This window comes from Gymnogyps californianus, chromosome 28, assembly GCF_018139145.2.
Source record: "Gymnogyps californianus isolate 813 chromosome 28, ASM1813914v2, whole genome shotgun sequence".
Lineage (NCBI taxonomy): Eukaryota > Metazoa > Chordata > Aves > Accipitriformes > Cathartidae > Gymnogyps > Gymnogyps californianus.
In genome coordinates, this window is record NC_059498.1 from 6,936,669 (window position 1) to 6,959,877 (window position 23,209).

Sequence of the window (23,209 nt, forward strand, 5' to 3'; positions counted from 1 at the left end):
TCCGCAGCACGGCTGGGTGCAACAGAGGAGCCGAGCGAACGCGCGAGGACAGAGGTCGATGCTGACAGCGAGCAGGAATGGCTGCGACTTTGTTTCCAGCTCCCTTTGATCACGTCCCCCCATCTCCCCGCGCTGGCGGCAGCCGTGTCGGGCTGATTAGTGTCTTGCCAGTGGCTGCACAGAACGAGCCGTGCTACAGCAGGCAGAGCTTGGAGCCGGGGGGTCGGGGACGATGTCCTGGCTCTCCAGCTGCCTTCCCACATCACGGTGGTGGGTATCTCACCAAACCGATGCAGAAATCGCAGCACCCCGAGCCACCGGTGGAGTGCAGACATGGCTGCGTGACCCAACTCCCCTCTCCAGGTCCCCCACCTCTGCCCAAGGAGCCCCCGCACCCCCGGCCATCCCCCACAGCATGGATGCACGGGGCAGAGGTACAAACCCAACGGGGACGTGGGTGTCCCAGGGCCACCCGTGTTTCACCCTTCCATCCTCTGGCACGTACACCCCAGCAGGCAAAACCCACAGCCCTGCCCCTGCCTGCAGCCTCACATGGAGCTGCTGCAGGCAATCTCCTGCCTCCGGGCTCAGCCTGCACCGCCTTGCCCAAAACGGTGCCGTGGGAAAGCCCAGGGTGGCCAGCAGTGTCTGTCCCTGGCCCCAACTCCATGTCGAGGCGGCCACCGAGCAGATGGGCAGCTCTGAAGTTGGTGGGTAACTTTGTGAACAGACAGTTTCCACCTCCCAGCACGATCCTCGCCTGGCGCCCGGCGCTGCTTCCCCATCGCCCTCCCCGGGGCGCAGCTGTCAGAGTTAGCATTTCGGCTGAGAGTATTTCCTCCCGCCATCTGTTCCCGCTATGAAGCCGGGCTGCGGAAGGAGGCAACCAGGTTTGACTGAGTAAATCACTTTTTCAACCTGGCCTCTTGCGGCTCCATCCAGGCTTCGCTCCATCAATCAGCGGGGCTCGCTCCCAACCGGCGCGTTTATCCCCCAGAGCTCGTTAAAGTGAGCTCTGCACAGCAGCAGAGAGGAGACGCTGGTGATGCTGCCTAATGAACAAACATCTTAATTACTGGGAGTTTTTACCTCCTGACAGAGCAGACAGCCGCCTGGACGGAGCCGGCATGCTAACGACCCAGCGAGCGAAGGGCTGGCAACGAGTCCGGGTGCATGGCTGACGGTGGGAGCTGCTGCCGGTGCCGTGGGGCTGCGAGCGGGTGGCCTGTGCCTTGCCGAGCATTGTCCCCGAGGCACAGGGAGCGGCCCAGCCTGCTTGTCCCCCCGGCCACCACCTGAGCCCCTCGGCCAGGAAAAGCGGGTGCAGAGCACGGGAACGACCTCATCCAAGGCCATCCTGCCCCACGGGAGGGAACCGCCAGCGCCTGGCCCGAGGAGGGCGATGGGCATCTTCATCCCGGCTGCCCCACGGGGACTCACTGACCTTCCCCAGCCGACAGAACAACAGGCTCAGGGCAACACGGGGCTGGGGGGGTTATTTTATTCTTTGCTTTGGTCTATACAAAAACAACTTACAGAAATAATAAAATCTTCCATTCCTGAACCACACTCCAGTAATTGTCCATCCCTTTCCGGTGGAAGCATTAAACCACCATCAGATCTAGAGCCTCTTTAAAAAATGTGTTAGATAAGGGAGGAGGGGACGGAAACACACCACTCACCAAAAAGAAGGGAAACGGGTTAAAATGTGCAACAAGAGATCGGTACAAGGACATGGTTCCTAACGCTGGAGTCACTCCTCTATGGGTACTGGTAGGATAGGCAGGTACACAAAGTCAGCTCCCCAACGGCTGATCGGAAAGAATTAAACCGCAGACATCCCGATGGCTAAAACGAAGGTCCTGGGACACGGCACCCTTTGTTTTCAGCAAACTCTGGATTGGCCTGATTAAGTTAGAGTTTGCCGAAAGTAAAGGGTTTTCCCGTGTTAGATTCCTTTCCTAGAATACTAACACGCAGAACAAATAGTGGGGAAGTTAGAAAGCACAAACTTAAAGACGGCAAAAGCCGTTGGCACCATATTAAAAATAAAAAAGAAATATATATTCATAGAAAAGACTATTTTGCCAATGAAAGGTCGCTAACGGTGCAGGGTTTGTGTGTTTTAAAGCTTCAGAAACAGTATCTTGGATGCTGGATGCGGCAGTAGGTGCTCGAAGCAGTCCCAGGAGGAAGGACCTTCTCCACAGACCCACAGCGAAGAAAAACAATGGAAAAATAAAACCTCTCGTGGGAATGGAAAAGTTTGTCTTCTCAGGCACTTCTGTCTCCCAAGTCCTTCTTGCGAATGCTCAGCTCTGGGGCCACCCTCTTCTGTATGGAGAAAACACCTGCGCGCCGCAGGAGAGAGCTCCCGTTACTCAACCGAGAGGGGATTTTGGGGGAGACCAGAGCCCGGGGCCCCCCGAGCCCACACGGCGATGGGGATGCCGACCCGCAGCAGCACCGGGGACCCCGCGGCAGCGCCAGGGACCCCGCAGCACGCCGGGTGCCAGCAGCCAGCCCTGCCTCCCTTGGCCACCCGCCCCGCTCCAGGACTGAACGCGCCCTCGATAAGCGCCAGCACCCCGGGTACACGCCAGCAACTACCTGGTGCGGGGCTGCGGGGCGGGTTAGGCGAGCATGTGGTCAGCGAAAGGGCGCTCGGACGCCATCGCTGTAGGCGTCCATGGGGTAGTCCCCGTCCATGTCCATGTGCATGTCGATGGGGTCCAGGGGGATGTCACCCGAGTACATGGGGCGGTAGCCGGGGTCCAGCTCTGCAGGGAAGGGACGCAGCAACCTCAGCTCCCGCCGGCGAGAGACTTCTCCAGACCTCAGCCACCCTCCTCCTCGTCCCCCCGCCTGAGGCAGCGTGTGGCACGTGGTGCCATAAAGGAGAGAAGGGCCACCCACCACCCACCTGCCCCAGGCCTCTGGGCCAGCCCAGGCACACAGGGGAGCGGCTGCATGTGCTCCCCGGGGAGCTGAGCATCCCCCTGAGCATCCCCAGGCAGGCCGGGCTGGCACTTTGCTGGCAGCCACCCAAGAAAGGTTTTAAAAACCAGCCTGGCTTGGTGAGATGAGGCAACCACCCCACCAGAGCAGAGCCCATGGGGGGACCCCGCAGGAAGAGCTGGCGCCGTACTTACCATCTGAGTAGGGCTCGTTGATGGGGATCATGCTCTGAGCCTAGGAAAGAAGGTGACGCAATTGAAGAGGGGATTCGTGCTCACGTGTGCACGATGCTCAGGGGCTACGTGGTGCCCAGCCCCGTCCCAGGTAGCAGGTACCATGACCCAGGGCTGATGGAGAGCTGAGGCCACAGCCTGTCCACCCCCCGCCTCCTCCCGTTTGCCAGTCGCTCCCGTCCGAGCTCTGGTCAGAAGCAGCGGTGGCAGCTTTTGGAGCCAGGACGGGGCCATCCCAAGAGGCCCTGGTTTCCCCGGGGAAAAGTGCTCGTCTCTGTGCCCAGCGGGATGCTCACCGCCTCCCAGGCTGCCGGGTCGTGCTTGAAGAGGGAGTTGGTGAGCTCCACGGAGACACGCTTCCTGTAGTCTGGGTTCTTGTCCTCTGAGATTCGGAAGAGCACGGCGGCCGCGTAGGTGGCTGCAGGGGAAGGGCAGCAGCCTCAGCTCCCGGTGCTGCGTGGCACCGAAGCACCAGAAGCCCCGGCCCAGCTGCAGCTGGGGCGATGCCAGGTGGCAGAGAGCCCTCGGCACAGGGCCCGGTGTGGTGGCACTCACCCGTCCCCTCGTTCCTGGAATGCAGCAGCTCCATCAGTGGAGCCGAGGCCCCCTCCGCATCGATGGCATCCGCCGCCTCCTTGTCCTGGGCCAGCTCACACAGCACACCAGCCGCGACGCGCTGGATGTTCTCCACCGGCGAGTAGAGGAGCTGTCAGGAGAGATTAGCGGCAACGTGAAGCAGCCAGCAAGGAGCTGTCGTGCTCCTGATGCAGTCTGACACGCGCGGGTGCCACCAGTCGAGTGCCGTAGCTCCCTGGCCCTGGCACTGCAAGGCTGTGCCGGCCGGGCAGGAGGTGGCGAAGTGCAGCCCCCACGTCCCCCCAGCCCCTGACCTGCACGAAGAGAGGGATGGTGTTGAGGCGGAAGATCTCCATGCGGTTCATGGGGTCCCGGGCCAGGATGTGCAGTGCCCCCGTGCACCCCTCCACGATCTCTTCCATCTTCACTCCGTCCTGCCAGGGCAGAAGCACTCAGCCGGGGCCCTGGAGCAGCCGGCGCGCCCCACGCCAGGGCACGACCACCCTGAGCGTGGGCACAGGCTACCCCCCAGCGACAGCTCGGCTTTTGGGGTGCCAGGCTGTGCCAGGAGCAGGGCAGAGAGGCGCGCCCGGCAGACCCTGCTGCACGGACTCACCGTGTAGGGCTGCTGCGTGCCGGCTGCTACGTGCCGCTGGGCGTCCTGGTGAGCCTTGACCAGCAGCTGGACCAGGCGGGGGATGACGGCGGCCTCCTGGAGCGGGGCATGGTTGGCCGGGCACAGGGCCAGGTTGCGGATCAAGCCTATGGTAGCCTGGAGGAGAGAAGCGGGGAAGGAGAGATTCATCTCGGCCATGGATCAGAGCAGCATGTGCTCCCCACGGGACCCGCCAGCCGGGCCCCCCTCCCCCTGCCTGTCCCACCCCATCCCCCTCCGTGGCACAGGCTGACTTCAGCTTCCTCCCACACCGGATCTGGCCCCCTCCCCACGGGGGAGGCCGGGGTGAGTATTGATTCCAGCCGAGCAGCCGGCACGAGCCGTTTCCTCCATTAGCTGCCGTCAAGGACGCAGCCCAAGGAGACCAGGGCTGCAGCGGCAGCAGCCTGCCATCGCTCCGTGCACGGCACCAGCTGCAGACCCCCTCAGCAGCACGTCCCACCATGGGCCAGCAGCCAGGGGATCGCTCGAGCCCAGCCACTGGCTTCCTCCCACCCCCAGCATCCCCCCGGCCCCTTACCTTGACCAGTGGCCACTGGTTGGGCTGGTTGAGGAGCTTGACGATAGCGGGGATGCCGTAGTTGAGCCGCACCGAGTTCTGTGCCATCTCGGCCTCGGGGTGCCGGCTGGTGAGGTGTCGGAGAGCGCAGACGGCCGGCTCGGTGATGTCCTCCTTGTCGCCGGCCCGCAGGATGGTGTGGATCAGGGCCTCCACCCCGTTCGACTGTGTCACCAGGGTCTTGTTCTTGCTGTTGTTGCAGGTCAGGTTGGAGAGGGTGCCGGTGGCACAGGTCAGCACGTTCACGTCGTCAGAGCTCAGCTGGTTCACCAGGATCTTGAGGACGCCGTCCAGGCCCTCCTGCGGGAGCGGGGATGGGAGGTCGGACCAGCCCCCCCGCAGCCGGATCTGGGCTCAGCCAGCGGCTGGGCTGCAGCCCCGCGCCCGTCCCCTGTGTCTGTCGCCCGGGCGCGGGGAGCCAGAGCTGCTCCCCCGGGGTGAGACAGACACCCACCCTTGGAGAGGAGGAGCCCCCTCCTGCAAGGACGGCTCCTGCCATCGCAGAGAGGATCCAGCCCCCAGCCGTGCTCTTCCTCCCAGACCTGGCACCCTCTCCCCTCGAGACCCAGGCTTGCGTGGCTACCCTCGCTGGAGCTCGCATGCCCCTCGCTGCGGACCCTGGCCCCCCAGCACCCCATGTCCCGGCCCCACGCGCCCCCCAGCTCTGCACGGGCCAGAGCAGGCAGCAATGGTGGAGAGACAGCATTTGTGCCTCCCACACCATGCCTTTCCCCATCCCCCTGCAGCCAGAGCCGCTTCTCCGCGATGCCGGCACTGCGTGAGCAACAGGCGCTCCCGACATGTGCGGCTTTACTTAGAGTTTAATGTCTCCAGCAGCTTTTCTCTGCTGGGAAGTGCAAACAATGCACCCGCCAGTGCTCCCCGAGCAGTCCTGGGGTGACCCTGGTCCCAGCCATGCCGGCAGGCAGCCAGCAGCGGGGCAGGAAGGAGTTAAAGGCGCCATGGCCACGTCCCCCCCTCAATCCGCAGAGCCAGGGATGGTTACAGGCCAGCCCAAATAGTTTCCACGCTGCATCAGGCGCTAATCTGCACGGAGAGGCGGCCCCAGCAGATGGGGAACGCATCAGGAGGCAGGGAAGGGCTGGGGAGAGCAACCCCAGAGCAGAGCTCGGGGTCACCCTTGCACCGGTTGCCACTCAGCCCCACGGGCACAACCGCCTCGACAGCAGCTCTGATGGCAGCTCCCTCGCTGGGGAAGGAGCCGAGCAGGCGGCCAGCGCCAGGGCAAGCTGCCGGGGGCTCCCCGAGTCAGAGCAAGCAGCAGCCCAGCGATGCCCCGCTGAGCGTGTGAGCAACTGCCGGCGGCCTCAGCCCTGCGCCGGGGATGCGGCATGAGTGCTGGCAGCCGGCTGGCACGGGAAGAGCCGTGGGCAGTAAGCAGCCTCCCGCGACGCCAGGCAAAGCCCTGCTGCAGCAGGGTTCAGGCACAGCTGGGCATCCCCTCGCTCTGCCAGGCACACACGCTGCCGCAGCTCACAGGGATTGGAAATGGCACAAGGACGTCACTTTGGATTCAGTCTGGCACGAGCAGAGGGTGAGGGGCAGCCCGGCAGCCGGTACGGAGAGGCCTCCGAAATGCTGCGCTGCAGCACGACTCAGGGTCCCGCAGACTCACCTGTTTGGTAGCCACGTCAGAGAGGTTTCGCAGGGTCCAGAGGCAGTTCTGGACCAGCCTGGGGCTGGAGCTGGTCAGGTGCTTGCCCAACGCCTGCATGCCGCCTGCCGGGGAAGGAGACACCCGCCCAGCTGTAAATACCCAAAGCTGCCCCAGCAGAGAGATGAAGGGAGAGACAGTGGGTCTGCGCGGTGAGCGTGGGCTGGGCACCACCCGACTGCCGCCTCCAACGCACGATGCAGCCTCGTGGCTTAGCCGAGGCTCAATGCTGTGTGGGAAGACAGCTCCCGGCCGGCCACCTGGGCCAGATCCTGCTCACGCACGGTGCCAGGAAAGCACCTCAGCAGCCTTTTAGAGCAAGAAACCAGGCCACACGCAGGCGGTTTCACCTGGCCGTGCAAGGCATCTGCCTGTCTCGCACATCAGCTGTGAGACGGCACCCTCAGCTGCATCATCCTGACACCACCATCCTCCTCCCGTTTGACACCAGCTCTGCCACAGCCCCCCAGCCCCTCTTACCAGCCTCAACGATAGCAGGCTTGTTGCTGGGACACACCGACAGCACCTTGAGCACCCGGCTCGTGGTCCAGAGCAGCTTCTCATAGTTGTAGCTGCGCATGATCTGCACCAGGGCCTGAGGTCCTCCGTTGGCCAAAATAATCAGCTGCAAGACAGAAGGGCCAGGGTCGGGGCGTGCGGCAGCTCTGGGCTGCTGGGACCACCACTCTGGTTGCCGCAGCTCGTGCCAGGACACAAGTCAGGCAGGAGATCCAACTCCTCGGCATGCAGGGGTGCTTCGGGTCACCCCTGCCGGGGCCATGCACTGCCACCGCCCCCCCAGGACACCCCAGCCCTGCGCACCGGGGTCCCTCGCCCCACACTGCAGGCAGGATGGGCAGCAGCCCCCCATCCAGCCAGCGTCAGAGCAGGTCCAGGGACCGAACCTCCGCGCGAGGCCGGGACGACTTGTGCGTAGGAGGAGAGCAGCAGCCAAAGAACAAAGATAGAGGCATTGCCCGGAGCAGCGGGGGAGAAACGCAGCCGAGCCGATTTACCGGCCAGACTGGGACAGTCTGCGCTTTCGGGGACGCTCCACCTGTGAGAGGTCGGACGCAGCAGCGTTGCAGACAGCACAACTGCTCCGCTGCCAGCTGCAGCCGGGGGGCACGCGGGCCGAGACGGTGGGAGCTCCCACCCCTGCCTCCCGGGCTTCTGTCTTGTGAGGAGCAAGGTCGGGCAACCACCCCCCTCCTGCCCTCCCTCCGGCAGGACCCCGCGCCGCGGGGCAGGCCAGGCTCCCCGGGCCCACCTTGCTCTCCTGGTTCCCGTAGGCGAGGAGCTGAAGGCAGTCAGTGGTGATAGCCAGGAACTTGGGGTTGTTCTTGTTCAGCAGGGGAACCATCTTCTGCAGGCCGTCGGCCAGGCGCACAGCCATCTTGGCCCCTTCCTGGTAGAGCAGCAGGTTGTGCAGGGTGGTGATGGCGTAGAAGAGGACCGACTCGACCGGCGAGCTGCAGGCAGGCGGCACAGAGCCACGTCAGTGCGGGCAGCTGCCTCCGGGCTCACCAGGCTGCCAGTGGAGCCCGCACGGCTGCCCCGAGCCCCGACTCCCCCCCAGCACCCCTCAGCAGGACCCGGTGTGAGGCCACCATGCCGCGTGGCCCCAGGGCAGCCCTCGGGGAAGGGACACCTCCTCCTCGGGGCAGAGCAGAGACTGAGCCCCATCCCCACGGACAAGGCAGCGTGGGGGACTGCTCCCCTCCTCCTGCCCCCACACAGGCTCCAAACGCAGCAAACCCCTGGGGCTTTTGCAAGCTAAAAGGCTCAAGGTCTCCCACTCCCTTGTTTTGGTGTGAGCAGAAGCAGGACCCACGTCTAGGAGCAGCACGAGCCCTCCCCTCCTCTGCCCCCAGCCCAGGCACTCGCCTGGCTGCCAGCCCGGGAGGGACCGCTCGGCTCTGCCGTCCTCTCGGGACCCCCCGCCAGCACCCTCGTACCTCAGCATCCTGACGAGGGCGGGGATGCCGCCGGACTTGAAGATGGAGAGCAGGCCCTCGCGGTGGTGCGAGAGGTTGTGCAGGATGCTGGTGGTGCAGCGGGCCGTGTCCAGGTCGCTGGTGCTCTGCATGGTGCGGACCACGGCTGCCACGATCTGGGGCGACTGCATCAGGGCGCGGCGCGACGCCTCCTTCTTGGAGAGCTGGTTGACGATCATGGCCGCTTTGCTGACAACCACCTGGCGGGGGGAGAGAAGCCGGGGGGTGGGAGGGGGTCCCACTGCTGCCCATCACAGCAGGGACAGGAGGGATCCCACTTTGCCGAGCGAGAGCCGGCGCAGGGCTGCCACGCATCGTGCCGGGCAGGGTGGCGCTGGAGCGGCAGAGCCGGCGCAGCAGCGCAGGCGAGGATTGCTATTTTTAACAATCCTGATCCACGATGCTCCAGGAGCTACGCTGCAGTTCACAGCAGCAGGCAGCATACGGTCGGGACCACGGAGCACAGGCGTGCTGCCGGGACGGGCAGGGGGAGGGCAGGGGGGGCTGGAGCACCAAGAGCCGGCAAGAAGCACTCAGTGTCTGTGCAAAGCCAGGGCAGGAGAGCCGTGTCCGAGCAGCAAGGACAAGCTGCGAGGAGATGTGGGTGGGCAGAGGTGGGCTCAGTCCTGTTGCAGGGCGGAGGCAACCGCAGAGCTTTCTCAAGAGGAAGGAGCCGGACGGCGGCCACAGACCCCCGCAAGGATGGGAGCCCGGCTGTGCTGCCACGGCTGGGGAAGCGCTCCCCGCAAGCCCAGCAGCTGAAAGCCCAGAGACACGTGCAGGCAAACCACTCTTCCTTACCGGGTCCTCATCATTGAGCAGCTTGGTGAGCTCCGGGATGGCGCGGGTGGCCAGCTCGGCATCGTCCTGGTAGTTGATGAGGTGCACGATGGCCGATTTCAGCATCTGCGAGGGCTCTGCCAGGCGCTGCACGTTGGTCTGCTGCCCCTCCAGCTGGGTGGTGATGAGCAGGGAGCGATCCTCCACCGTCTCGGGGTACATGGCGGCCCGGACACGCTGGGCCCGGGTCATGGCCAGCTGAGCCTCCATGTCCGCTGCCGGGGTAGATGGGGAGGCAGCGTTAGACTCGGGCTCTCTCTGATGAGCACTCCCAGCCCTGCTTTCCAATTTCAATTAGCTGAGCAAGAGCTTAGCGACAACACCACCGGCAACGTCAGCAGTCCCAGCACGCTCTGCAAGGAGCCAGTGCTTCAAAGCGTAAACGGATACGGCAGCACAGAGATAAGACAACACTCAATTAGGCAGCATGATTAGGCAGTTGTCACACAAGGCCCATTAATTAAAAAATTAAGGATATTTGCAACTTAGGACCAGCTGGCACTGGGGATTAGGAGAAGGACACGGAGGCCTTCCCCATCGAGGACGCCGGGACAAGCGCAACCTGAGGGGCAGAGATGCTGCAGCAGCCACCCACGGTCCCCAGGTCTGCGGCACAGGGACTGCGCGGGGCTCGGGAGGGCTCTGCCTCGCCGGGGGACCTGCCGATTAAACCTTCCAGGGCCCATCGCTGACAGGGGAACCGCAGAGGCGAGTGGAGCAAACCAGCCCTCTCTTAAGGGATAAAGCTGGGGGAAGCATCTCCTTTGGCTTTGGGCGCTGCGTCTCCGTCTGCTTTGCCCTCGCAGCAGCGGGAGAAGACGGGCTGGCCGGCGGGGCTTTATGGCACACGCTGGCAGCTCTGCCAGCCACGCTGAGACAGGTTTCCCGAGCAGGCAGACAGGCAGCAGAGCAGACGGCCGATCCGTGGGCCGGGATCAGCTGTTCCTATCTCGAGCCAACCCATCGGCGCGCTCGGATGTGTGTGCACAGCTCAGCACTAGTGCGGGCTGGCTGCGTGCCGCCCCTACGCAAGAGCCTCTCGGCGCGGGGAAGGAGGACAGGAGGGAGCATATTTTAGGCAGCAACAACTCCCGGGGTGTGGAAGGTGGCGTGGAGGAGTGCCCAGAAGGAGCACAGCTCATGGGGGAGGCAAAGGAAGGCAGGAACCGAGCAGCTGAGCTCGCGGACGTGCCCAGCCCTGCAGCCCCTACCTTGCGCTTGGCTCTGGCTCCCTCCCTGGCAGTAGCTCGTGGTGGTCGTCTTCTTGATGGTGTACTGCTTCCCGTAGACCTCGTCATCGTCCCCGAGGCACTTGCTGCTGACGGAGGGCACCTGGGTGTTGACGCCGGAGTGGATGCCCGAGTCGTAGGTGTAGGTTTGCTGCCACTCTGTCACCTTGATCGGCTGCTCCATCATGTTCATCACCTCCATGGCTGCTCTGCAGGGCAGGGAGGGGAGAAGTTATGCCTCTGGCAGAGCCCAGGTCACCGCAGCACCCTCCTGCACCGAACCGCGCGGCAGACCCCGGCAGGGCAGCCAGCCCCTGCGCAGCCCACGAGCAGATCGAGCAGATCGCTATCTGCCCTCCTCCCCCACGCAAGATGAAAGGCGGCACCGGGATGACGAACCCACAGCTCAGCACTTTGCTGCTCGTGTTCAGACATGAACCGCGGCTGCAACCGGCGCAGACCGCGCACGGCTGGCTGAGCCGTCAGCCAGCGCCTGCCACGCAACGCCATGTCTCACCGCGTCGGTGGCAAAGGTGTGAGCAGGCTCTGCGTGGCACGGAGGGACCCCACAGCCAGGCCCCCCCAGCTGCCCACGGGCTTTTTAAAGACTGGTTTCCAGAGACAGGACCTGGCAGAGAGCTGGGGACAGCCACAGGGCTAGAGCTCCAAGAATAAAACGAACCTTTTTAGAAGCCCTTCTGGGACACTCCTAAAGCACCTAAAAATAACCAGGCGAAGCCACCGGCTCGGCTCTCCAGTGGGTGCTCAGCACCACAAGTGCCCATGGTGTGGTCCGGGGCTGGGCACTCCCCATGCTGTGCCGAGCACCACGCCGTGGCTGCACGGTGCCGGGACAGGGCAGCCCAGCACATCCCAAAACTCAGGACAAACCAGCCAAGGTTGCTTGCGAGCAGGGCTGGGTTTCCCTTGTCTTTAATTTGGGGATGCAGGGGGAGGGAGGATGGCTCATGGATTAACCCCTGAGCTCATCGGGGCAGGCGGACGCTGCAGGGCTGTGAGTCACCAGCCCCGCATCCAGCCCCCCTCCCCAGCACGGCCAGGAGGGGAGGGATGGAGGGAAGGGACGGAGGCAGGCAGGGAGGGATGGAGACAGCGCCCAGCCAGCCCTACTGCTGCCGACCCACTGCCCAGGCATCCACCGGATTTCTGCCCCTTGCTCCGGCTGCACAGGAGGCCGCGCAGGGGTGGGGATGAGTCAGAGTTTCAGAGGCGATAAGAGGCGAAGGGAGCAGCTGCCGCCCGGCATAGCTGGGTGCAGCAGCAACCGCACTTCCAAACAGAGGCGTAATTACCACCTCCACCGGCACTGATTCATCCAGCAAGCTGGACCAGGGCGGCCGCGCGCCCCTGGCTCCGCTCCAGCCGCCGGCACAGCTCGGGGCTCACAGAGACCAGCCAGGCTGGTGCGGCAGCCTCGGGCCCCAGCACCCTCCTCGGGGGAGCAAGAGGAACGGGGCACGAGCCCCCCGCCAGCCCCGGCCCCCCACCATGCCGGCGGCTGAGTCAGGGCGTCGGGTGGTGGCCAAGGACGCGGCTTGCGTGGGGCGGCCCGGCAGGGCACGGCGCGCATGGGCTTGGCACGGCTCGCCCCAGCGCTGCCGGCTGTTCCCAAGGAGCGAGCACAGGCCGGCGCTCACAGAGAAAAATCCCAGCCCGGGCACAAACACTCACTCCCGGGGAGCAGCAGCTGGGTGGGAGGCAGGAGCCCTGCCATGCTCCTGTCTCCCCGGCTGGATGCATCCCACCATGTCCACCCCCCCCAGCCACCTTCCGGGAGCCACTGCAGGGCGCTGCTCCTGTCAATTCGATATTTTTTTGAGCTGTCAAGCAGCAATCTGCAGACTAAGTACTGCTCCGGCTTTAATGGGTTGTGCATAATGCATGTTTATAAGGCAGCAAGAGAGGGACCCACTAATGGAGGGCAGCGGGGGCAGATCATTCCCACGGCAGGGCGCGGGCGGGAGCTGGGGTTTCCGCTTGGTGCGGCAGGGCGGTGCGTGACACACGGCACCAGGGACGAGCCCGGCTCCGCTCCCCACCCCACGCCAGAGCAGGGTTCGGCCAGCAGAGCCCCTGTGCTGAGCCGGGAGCAGGCACAGTGCCACACACCCCCCGTGTGCGTTCATGAGCTGTTGCATCAGTGCTTGGGAGAGCAAGTCCTCCCAGCTGGGTCACCCCGGCCATGGCAGCAGAGCCTCCAAATTGTGTCGGGAAGCCCGAGAAAAGCAATGCTAAATCCTGCCCGAGGAAGCACGGTGGGCAGGACAGCGCTCTGCCGGCACCGGCAGGGCAAGTTGCCACGGTGCAGGAACTGGTGCGAGCCATCGCACAACCCAGCCAGGAGCTGGGGTACAGAGCCCCGCAGTAGGGCTGCGGCAGAGGGACCCCAGCAACCCCAGGCCAACACTGGAAAGCTGCCCTGGACAAGGTGGGCAAGGGGAGAGCGGAGCAGAGGGCAGGAAAGCTCCCTGCACCACAGAGAGGGGTGTAAGGACCCCAAGCACCCACCCCAGCCAGGGCAGGGACCCCCAGGCAGCAGCAAGCTGGAGCTGGCAGGAGGGGCTGGTGCTGCCTGCACCGTTGGTCAACCGGTAATGGCTGCTCTACAATTTACAGGCATTTGACAGGCACTTAATTTTTCAAACCTCCGTGAGTTCAGCTCAGACACCAGCTTCTTACAGAGCCCTGCATTATGCATGAACCACCCCCCCGCCACCCCCTCCGTCTGCACCGCCGGCACCCCAGGGACATCAAAAGCCAGCAAAGCTCCTCAGAGCCCAGACGCAACCTCAGGTGGTTGGCCCCAGACAAGCTCCGAGCAGGAGAGCGGGTCCAAGCTAATGAGCACCGTGTCAGACCCGTCTGAGCACGGCACCCTGCAGCAGCAGGGAGAGGGGCCACCAGGGATGGGTGTTACATAGCTTGGGGGACTCTCCCTCCCCAGAAGCCCCCCAGAAGGGACCACGGGCACCTCGTTAAACACAGCATCCATCATTCCCCTGGAGCATCACCCCACCAGCAGCCCCTGGGGGGTTTGCTCACCACCGCGGGCAGCCAGCAAGGCCAGTGGCACCCAAGGTGACGGGGCCAGTGGAGCAAATGTCAGACGCTCCAGCGGCGAGCAGTGACATTTGGTGAACCCTGTGTCAAGTGTCCTCTGCTTGTCATTCAGCGAGGGCCAGACGCCTGGCATGAGCTTCTTCCCTGTCCTCAGATGTCCTCCCTCCTCCTCAGCAGGATCAGAGCAAGACAGGCAGTCCCCCAGGCAGGGGATGCTGGTTACGCCTAGGTTCACCTTCAGCAGGAGCCGTTCATCAGCGAGGCTTCTGGTGCTGAATGGCTGCAGCGGGACAGGGCCCCTGCCAGCGGCAAAGGGGAGGGCAGCAGTTTTTGCAGGAGGGAGAAGCAGGGGGTATTTGGGGCACATGTTAAAATACATGCCCTGGAAGGGTCAGCCATGAGCATGGGGGATGCTTGGGTGGGCTCCAGCCCTCTCCACAGCCAGGCTTGTCGGTAGGATGATTGCTGCTGAGCCCACCCTTACCTCCCTCCCACCAGGCTATTAACCAGAGCGGGAAGTGGAGCACAGCAAGGGCAGAGCGGTACCACCGAGCCCCAGCTGAGCCCCTCTGCCCGCACAGAGCTGGGACCCCTGGGGAAAGAGGACTCACTCCCCCAACAGTGAGAAACCCCCCAGGAAACAGCGAGGCAGATGTGGGGGACCCCACAGAGGGGACAGCAGGTTTGGGGGAGCACCTCCAGCCTGCCCCCAGCACCACGCTGGGAAACGGGCTGAGCCACGCAGGGGGCTTCAGACATGGGGCAGGCAGGGGCTTCAGCCACCCCCAAGTAGGGGAGAGCCAGGAGAAGGTTAATCCCCCTCCCACAACTTCCCACAGCCAGGAACACCGGGGAAGGCAGAGGAAGCTCCCACGGCTGTAAGGCACCGGCCAGCAGCTCATCCGCCCCCAGAACCATTTGATCAGCATCCAGGCAGCATCGCCCCCCCGGGACACTGTCTGCGGAGGAAGTCTCCAGCAAACACGCAGCCCCAGGCCTGACCAGCCCTTCCCTCCGGCCGCCTGGAGAAGCCTTCGGCCTCACGCAGGCGGGACACAGCCAGCAGACGTATGGGTGAGCTGCCCAAAACAGCAGCAGGGAAGCCACAAATGCTGCTTCATGCAAAAATAGCTATTGCCCAGGGACTTCTTGGGGAGCGGCGGTCCGTGGGGTGAGCAGCCATGCCCCCAACCGGGGGGTCACCCCTAAGTGAGCAGGTGGGGGACACAGAGCACCCCCACATCCCAAGTCCCAGGCAGGGGCTGCACAGGAGCAGGCGCCAGGACCTGGGGGCCAGTGGGTGTGAGAGGCAGGCCGAGTACATCACGTGCAGCTCCGGTCTGCCCTTGCTGCCGCACAGAGCACGCCAGCCCGGAGCAGTGTGGGATGCTGGCCGAGGGGCTGCCGTAGCCCACCGCAGAGCCCCGTCCTTGCACGCATCCTTCCCGGCCCCACGGGGAACAGAGAGCAGCAGCGCTGGAGGTGCCCCCGCTCCAGAGCCACACTCAGCTGTGGGAAGCGTGTGAGCGACTGCAATTACAGTCACTTAGGCTTTTAAGAAAAGGAAAGAGGCAATTCAACAAATGCAATGCAAGGAAAGACTCTATTTTAGAAGCACTTACGCTACACGCAAGTGATCTCCAGTCCTCCCCACCCTCCTGGAGCAGCCAGGGGATTAGTGACCGCTTGCTCAGGCAGCGAGGCTGGGGGAGAGCAGCCTTGACAGCCACAGCACCAGAGCCCTCCTAGGGGCAAGGGCACCCGGGCTCAGTGCACCCAGGAGAGCTGCACCCCGAGGTCCCCCACCGCCTGCAACCTCCTGCTCAGAGGCACCCAGAAGTGACACCATTGCACCGACAGCTAACGAAGCTGGGGCAGCAGCTAACGAAGCTTCCACAGACACTGCAACAGACCCAGCACCGTACAAAAGCTTCAATGGTTTTGAAGAGGATCCCTCGCAGGAACGCGCAGCAGGAGGCGGCAGAGAAAGGAGCTTTTCAAGACCTCACCAGCATCAATGGGAAGCATTAGAGTCAGATCCCAGCTACCATGAGCCCTTTCAATGGGGCTTTACAGTGAAGATAAGTGGAAGAATTCAAAGGGGAATGAGAGCAGCTTGAAGTTTAATGAGGAGGAGACAGGCGACAGGGGATCGGCCTCTGGTTAGAAAGCGGGCTGTAACGGCGCGAGGCCGTCCTGGCCCTGCACACAAAGGAGCCGATGGCCTTTGTTTGCCGGCGCTCGAACGTCCGGAGCGGCCTTGGCCACCCCACCAACTCTGACAACTTCAGGTCACTTGGGGAGGGCAGGGAGGGGTGCAAGGGCTGCTCTTCAGACCTGGGCTCCCTCACTGGAGGAAGCTCTAAAACCCTATTTATTTTTCAGCTGCTGCTGCTGAGGTTAAGTTTGAGCTGCTAAAAGCCCCATGCAAAGCCCCCGCTCCTGCTATTCAGGGGGTGCCACATCCCCCCCGAGCATGGCGAGGCCAGGCTCCCAGCAGCAGAGGCAGCCCCGGCAGCGCGGCGTCTCCGCCACAACCTGCTCTGCTCGGCTGATGGTCTCCATCAAAGCAGAGCACATTCCCCAAGCCTCTGGAAGTGCCTCGCCTGCACCCAAATTAACAGCTACTGACAGCTCCAGCACATGCCAAATCCAGGCTGTAGTATTTTGGCACTTCACATCACAAAATGACAAGGTATTATCCATCAAGTGCTCTCCCGTTGCAAGAACATGCACGACACCGGGCGTGACACCCACCCCCCGCAGCACGCTATGGGGCAGCCGAGCCCTCGCACGGGGCACCACGGCCCTGGGAACCACTGGACACCCGGGACTCATGCAAGAGCTGTGCCAAAGCACAGTCTGCTGCACCACGGCTTGGGCTTCCCCGGGGAGCCCTGCTGCCCACGCCGTGCCCTGCACAGCCCCAGCTCGCCCCACATTACCTCCCTGCCCGACGTGCACAGCACTGCTGGGCACCAGCATGGATCCAGCAGCCTTGATTTGGGATCAGGTCCCCCTCTCACGGCTCTTGTGCCGTGCCTGGCTGGCTCTGCCCACATGTTGCGAGCCCCACGGCAGGACCCCAGGCCCGGGAGGGTTTTCCCAGGGACATTCATGTGCTGAAGACCCATTGCGAGGGTCTCTGGCAGCCCATCTCCCCTCCCCGCATCCCAACTGCTGGCACAGATCCTGCCATCTGCAGTGGCACCGGGATCAGGAGAATCCACATAGGCACGTTCCCTCCTCAATTAAAGTTTGCTGATCTCATTAGAAACACTGCTGGGAAAGATGGGAACCTGCCACTTGTCCATGGAAAGAACTGGCATGGTGCAATTAATCACAATAACTCCATCTGAATAAGAAAATAATAATCATTATTTTGTTTTAAAGAGCACAAAGAACAAGTTGTCCTTTAAGAACATGATAATTACAGGCTCTAAATTTAGGCTTTGAGGCTCGCAGGCTGTTCCCAGCTCCAGTCGTGGTGTCCAGAAACACAGGATTTTCCCACCTGGCCCTGATGCTGCCAGAGGAGCCGAGGCAGTGGGGAGGGATGCGGGGCTGCTGAGCCCCGGCTTAATTTCTCCATCCAACTGCATTACATCTGTAAAGTTCAGACGCTTCACAAGAAATTATCACCAACACCCGTCAGCACCCGGCCTGTCGGAGCAAGTTAATGATTTGTCACCAGGGCTCTGTCCGCACGTCACAGCGATTACGGCAGGGCTCCTTACAGCAGCCAAAGGTCTCTCCCCCACCAGCGAAGCACGCGCACTTTATCCAGCCATCCACCCCCAAAAGCCATGCGGGACCATGGCGCATCCCACACCACGGTGTCCGTGCCTCCCTCCGGCACCGGAGCAGGATCCCCTCCGGGAGGGCACTGCTGCTCGCTCGCCCTCACCGCCTCCTGCGGGTTTGATCACCCAGGCGTGGGATATTTGGAAAACACCAAGCATTCCACCTCCACCCAGCCGCCAGCTCCGGCTCCTGCTCGGGGTCTCAGAAGGAGCCCGAGGACTCGCTCGGTTCAAACGAGCGCAGACATTGCCAAGCTGCCCAACGAGCCCCAGCATCCGCAGGCGCAGCACAAGGCTCCTGCCCTGTTTGCAAAGCGATTTTGGAGCCGAGCAACCGAGGCGTGTTGAAATGCCTCCAGGCCTGTCAGCAGCCACAGCAAAACCCATCAGGGCTGGCATATTTAGAAGGGTATTTCAAATTTCTGCCTAATTAGAAACATCTTCATCTCCCCCCGCAGCCGTCGACGAGCCGTGCAGCATTCCTGCGCCAGAGGTGGGAGGCGGAGAGGGCAAGGAGCTCTGCCCATCGAGGCACCTGCACACGGGAGCCTGCGCAGCTCCAAAGCCAACCCAGTTTAAGCACAGAGGTGGTGTTTAGCTGCTTAGGTCAAGTTTTAAGACTTCTTTGGAGAGGGAGTACCTGTGCCTTCACACCCCTGCTGTCCTCCACCGCGTCGCCACACAGTGTCCATGACAAAGTGGGGTAAAACCAACCCTCCCAAAGCAGAGGACGCTGCAGGGATTCAAGGCACTGATGCAGCCCTGGTGTCCTCCCGAGCTGCCATCCCAGCTACTTCCATCCACACAGACCGCCCTGGGACACCCCACGGTCTCACGGGACTGAGAGCCACCACCCAAGCCCCGGCTCTGGGTGATGCTGGGTGCCCCACATACCCTGTCTGGGTGGGAAAGCACCAGCTGAAGTCAAGGTAAAAGCTGAAGTCCAAGGCAGGCTTGTATTGTTTTAATAAAAATTACATTTCCTTTTAACTTCTGTTAATTAGAAGCCAGTCTAATTTAAACCTTCAAGACTAGCACAAGCCTCGGTACAGATGCTGCAATTAAAGTCTTGCAAGTTCTCTGCAAAGAGGCTCCGCTTCCCCAGCTTGCAAAGCGGGGGCCAAGGGCAGCTCCGCTCCCAAAGGCTCTGCCATCTGCGAGCAGCAGCGCGCCCGGCAGAAGCGCCGTCTTAAACCCCGGAGATCTGGAAGTGCAATAAAAAGCCAAATCCCATCAAATGCTCCCACACCAAACCACAGCCTTGAAGGGAAGCCGTCATCACCGAACAGCCCGAGCTGAAAGAGCCGTGCAGCTGCGCCGCAGTTGCCTGCCCAGCTGCGAGAGCTGATTAAGGATTTCAGGTGGGGGAAACAAAGGGGAGAGTTAATGGGATTAGGACAGCACTGAATATTGCGCTGAAACACGGCGCTGGGACCAGAGGGGAAATTCTCCAAGGTCCCCGGCTGCAGCCAAGCCACAAGCCGCCCGCACTGCTGAGGTGGTCGATGCTCTGGGGACAGTGCACAAATCGCCCGCATGCCCAGCCCCGGCAGACGCAGCCCGGCTCGGCCCCACCGGGATGCACGCGCTTCCTGGAGCCGGGGAGGACACGCCACATCGCCCAGACAATAGACTGTAAACGCCATTGTCTGGAAGCGAGGGCCCTGCTGCGGCCGCCCCACCTTCCCCCAGCGCCCCGCAAGCCTCCCGAGCGTTGGGGACCCACGTCTCCCCCAGCACCCACGCAGGAGCCAGCTCTGGAGGGGAAGACACCCTCAGCCACTGATGCCAGGACCTCTGTGCGTTCCTGTCCTGATGGCCAACTTGTTTAAGCCAAATTAGCAGTAAAATGGGTTTTTCATGACCCTTTATGGAAATCCTCCAAAGCGATGAACGATTACAGGCTTCAGATACGCAAAGACTGGGCACCCCGCACCCTTCCAGATGACTCTGATAAAGCACTGACAAGGACACAGAAAGGGACCTTAAAATCTCCGCAGCCCCGTTACCGGCTGGGCCGGACACCCGCTCCCCCCGAGAGCGGGGCAAAGGAGCAGACCCCGCGGGCACCGCGCCCGCCCTGGATGCAGATGACAGCCCTGAGCGAACGCCCCCGGCACCGCTCCAGCCCCATCCCCGCGGCAGCTGGCAGGGAGACGCTTCGCCCCCGGCTCCCCGCCAGCCCGATGGCAGATGGACCCGAGACTGTCGGGTGTCAGGGCTGGCAAGCGGCACCAGCACCAAAACCGGCGCGACGTGGGCTGGAGCAGGAGGTGCAGCGACCGTGGGGGCCGGACCCAGCTGGGTCACAGGGCATCCCCGGCCCCCACCACCCTTCCAGCACCGGGAAGCCAACAGGGAACATCACCCCAGACATGGGGCTCACTCAGGCACCCCAACAGCACTGCGGGAAAGCCAGCGGGGTGCAGGGAGGCTGCAGCCTGCCAAGAGTGGGTGCAGGCTGCTGCCTTCCCACCCGTGTGGGCACGACCATGGCACAGGTCACCCGGGACCGTCCCTGGCAGGTGGCTGTGCCCTCCCAGCCAGCATTCACGCTCCTCTCGCAGTACAAACACCTCTCCAAGTTGCTCATACGACAGCCTGTGTTTTCCCACTCCGGGCAACTCCCAGCAACATTTCAGCATTATCCTTTCATCTGCGCTGTAAACCTGATTAATTAAGCTAATCACTCAGCGAACGCAATTAAAGCGCTCTCTCCTCTCCAAACACCAGACAGAAAGACAGCCGAGTTTCGCTCCCCCCACGTCTCCCTGCGCGGATACCCGCTGTCAGCCGCTGGCGGGGGGCTCAGCTGGGAACCCCCCCGCCCAGCAGAGCGGTGCCCAAGGCTTCTGCACCCCATGGCAGGGGCTGCCCGGGTGACGCCAGGCCACCCCGATCCCTTCCCGACCCCCTTGGACCCCCAGCCTGGGGAAAGCACTCCGCCCACGCGGCTGAAGGCGAGGGGCAGCCCACGGGCACCGCGGGTGGGGACGGCGGCACCGAGGGGCCCCCGGTGCGGCCTCGAGCGGGTGCGTGGGCGGCCACCCGGCACGACCCACGGCACGCCGGCCGTGGCACCGAGCAGCCACGGTTTACGTAAGAGCCCCACGGCCACCTGGGCGAGCAGCGTGCCAAGGCCTCGCCCGCCGCCGCCTCGCCCGTGGAGCCGCGACTCCGAGCGCGCCCGGGCGGTGCCGGGGACGAAGCCGCCGCCGCCTCGCACCGGGAGCGCGGGGTCGTGGGCCGGGGGCGCAACTTGCAAACTCGTTCCTGCGGCCCCGGGCGGGGAGCGGGGGCTGGGACAGCCCGGCTGCCCGCGGGGCTCGCCCCAGGGACCCGCCCGACCGGATCCGCGCAGGCTGGGCTCGGCCGCCGACAACCGCGGCGCTCGCCCCGGCCCCACGCGGGACAAGCCGGGCTCACGGGCAGCACACGGCTCTGCCGCCTGCGGGGAGCCCCGCCCCGGGCGGCGGCAGCGGGGGGGGGGAGAACCGACCCGGGGCGCCCGGTGCTGCCCGATCCGGACACCTGGTTCCTCCCAGCCCCGCACGGCGCAGCCCGCCCGGCCCCGGCGCTCCCCCAGCCCGGGACGCCCAGCTGCCCCGGCCCCCCCGGGCTGCGGGCCCGGCCCCCCGGGCGCTGCTGCCCCGTCCCCGTGGCCCGTCCCCGCTCACCCGCCGGCTGCTCCCCCTGCGCGGACACTGCCGCCCGCCCCGCTCCTGCCCGAACAAAAGGCGAGCAGCGCCCCGCGCGCCGCCCCGCCCCGGTATGCGCCCCGCCCCCCCACCCGCCGCCGGACCGCTATTGGACCGTCGGCACGCCCGTCAAGCCCGCGGCGCGCCGGGCACCGCCCCCGCCGGACGTGTTTATCCGCTCTCCATTGGCGGGGGCGCGGCCGCCCCGCCCTTCGCCGGCAGGCGATTGGACAGCGGGGCGGGGCGGGCGGGGCGCGGCGGCGGGCGGGGAAGGGCGCGACCGCCGGGGGGGGGGAAAACACCACCTGGGTGACGTCACTGGGCGGGGCGAGGTGGGGTCCGGGGCGGGTCCGGGGCGGAGCCAAGGACCCTCCCCTGGGCAGGGGGCGGGGCCGGGACGTACCTGGGCAGGGCGGGGGCAGCCCCGGGGGTGCGGGGACCCCCGAGGGCTGCGGGGCTGGTGGGACCCCGGATGGGGGGGGTGCGGGGAGCCCTCCCACACCAGGGTGTGCACGTGGGGTGCAAAGACCCCCAGGGCAGGCGTGGGGGGCCGGGACCCCTGCGAGGGAGCTCGGGCCCCGCCATGGCCTCGCCCCTGCGTGTCCCCCCCCCCCGGGCAGCGCCCGCCTCTCCCCACACACCTCCGGCGTCACCCGTGGGTTGCAGACACCCCGGTCCCGCGGGGGCTGCAGCATGGCTCTGCGGCCAGCACCCGGCCAGGAGGGGCCGGAGGGGAGCGGAGCGAGGGGCCGTGGGCAGGGGGCTCGGGGCTGCCCCCCTCCCATCCTGCCGCTCCTGGTTCCCCTGTTGTCCTCCCTGCTCCCGCCTGCCCCGGCCTGGCCTGGCACGATTAGAGCCCTCGTGCAGCCATGCCGTGGGCGCCGCGTGGGCCACCCCTGCCTCCTGCATCATTTACGGTGTTTGCATCGATCGGTGCCCGGGCACGGAGCCGGCAGTGCGGCAGCGGTGGGGCAGGGTCTGGCCCTGGAGCATCACCCGGCTCCAGGAAGGGGCTCCACACCGCCCGGGTGGGGAAACCGAGGCAGGAACCCAGCAGCAGCAGCAAGAGGCACTGGGGAAGGGCTCAGGCAGCTGACGGCAGCCTGCGTCACCCCCGTCCCTGGCCAGACTGGTCCAGCTGGGTGCTGCCGCCGCGTCCCAGCTCACCGTCTCCCTGCCGGCCCCGAGCGAAGCCTCCGTCACCCAGCGCCCGAGTCACCATCGAGCACCCGGCACCAGGGCACATCCCAGCCCATGGTGGGATCTTCAGGCCTCCAGCCCCCTGGATCTGGGGAGCAGGAGGGCTCTGCCCCGGATGGGGGTGAGGGGACGCATCCTGCACCCCCCGCCATCAGCCCCTGCGCACTCCTCTGGCACATCTGTCTGCAGGCGCTGAGTCAGTCGGGAAATCACAGCTCTGGGGGGAGGTGAGAGACGGAGCTTCAAACGCCCCTGCAAGAAAACGGGATTCCATCGCTGTGCGCAGAGTTGTGGATCCGAAGCACAGCGAGAGCCCTCCCAGCACGAGGACGAAAGGGGCACACGGCACAGCACGGCACAGCACGGCACAGCACGGCACGGCGCAGCACAGCTGAGATGACAGCCAAAAAAACTCATTTATGTTCCTTCTTGGTCAAGGTCAGGGGAGTCAGGGAAGCGCAGTGCTGCCTTCATGGTGTTAACCCACGGAGTCCTGCAGGCTTACCCCCCTGCATCCCACCTCCGTATCCCTGCTCATGCCCCTGCATCCCACCTCGGCACCCCTGGCACCTCCCCGCAGCCCGGCTCTGCCGGCCCTGCATGCCACGGGGGACGGTGGCCATGCTCGCAGCCCCAGCCACTGCTGGGGTCACACCGCTGCTCACAGAGCTGCTACTCCTGCCC

General features: G+C 64.4%; 1 protein-coding gene across 1 annotated transcript; it reads right to left on the reverse strand.

The window, feature by feature from the left end:
- Positions 1-2,623: 2,623 nt before the first annotated feature.
- On the reverse strand, positions 2,624-21,326 carry JUP (junction plakoglobin). Its single transcript, XM_050911948.1, has 14 exons — positions 21,305-21,326; positions 10,726-10,952; positions 9,476-9,729; positions 8,636-8,874; positions 7,948-8,149; positions 7,158-7,302; positions 6,639-6,742; positions 4,964-5,302; positions 4,384-4,539; positions 4,082-4,201; positions 3,747-3,897; positions 3,488-3,609; positions 3,153-3,192; positions 2,624-2,780 (listed from the first exon to the last, which is right to left on the reverse strand). Exons 2-14 carry the CDS (start codon positions 10,943-10,945, stop codon positions 2,650-2,652), a joined length of 2,223 nt encoding a protein of 740 aa, XP_050767905.1. The 5' UTR covers positions 10,946-10,952; positions 21,305-21,326; the 3' UTR covers positions 2,624-2,649.
- Positions 21,327-23,209: the final 1,883 nt, after the last annotated feature.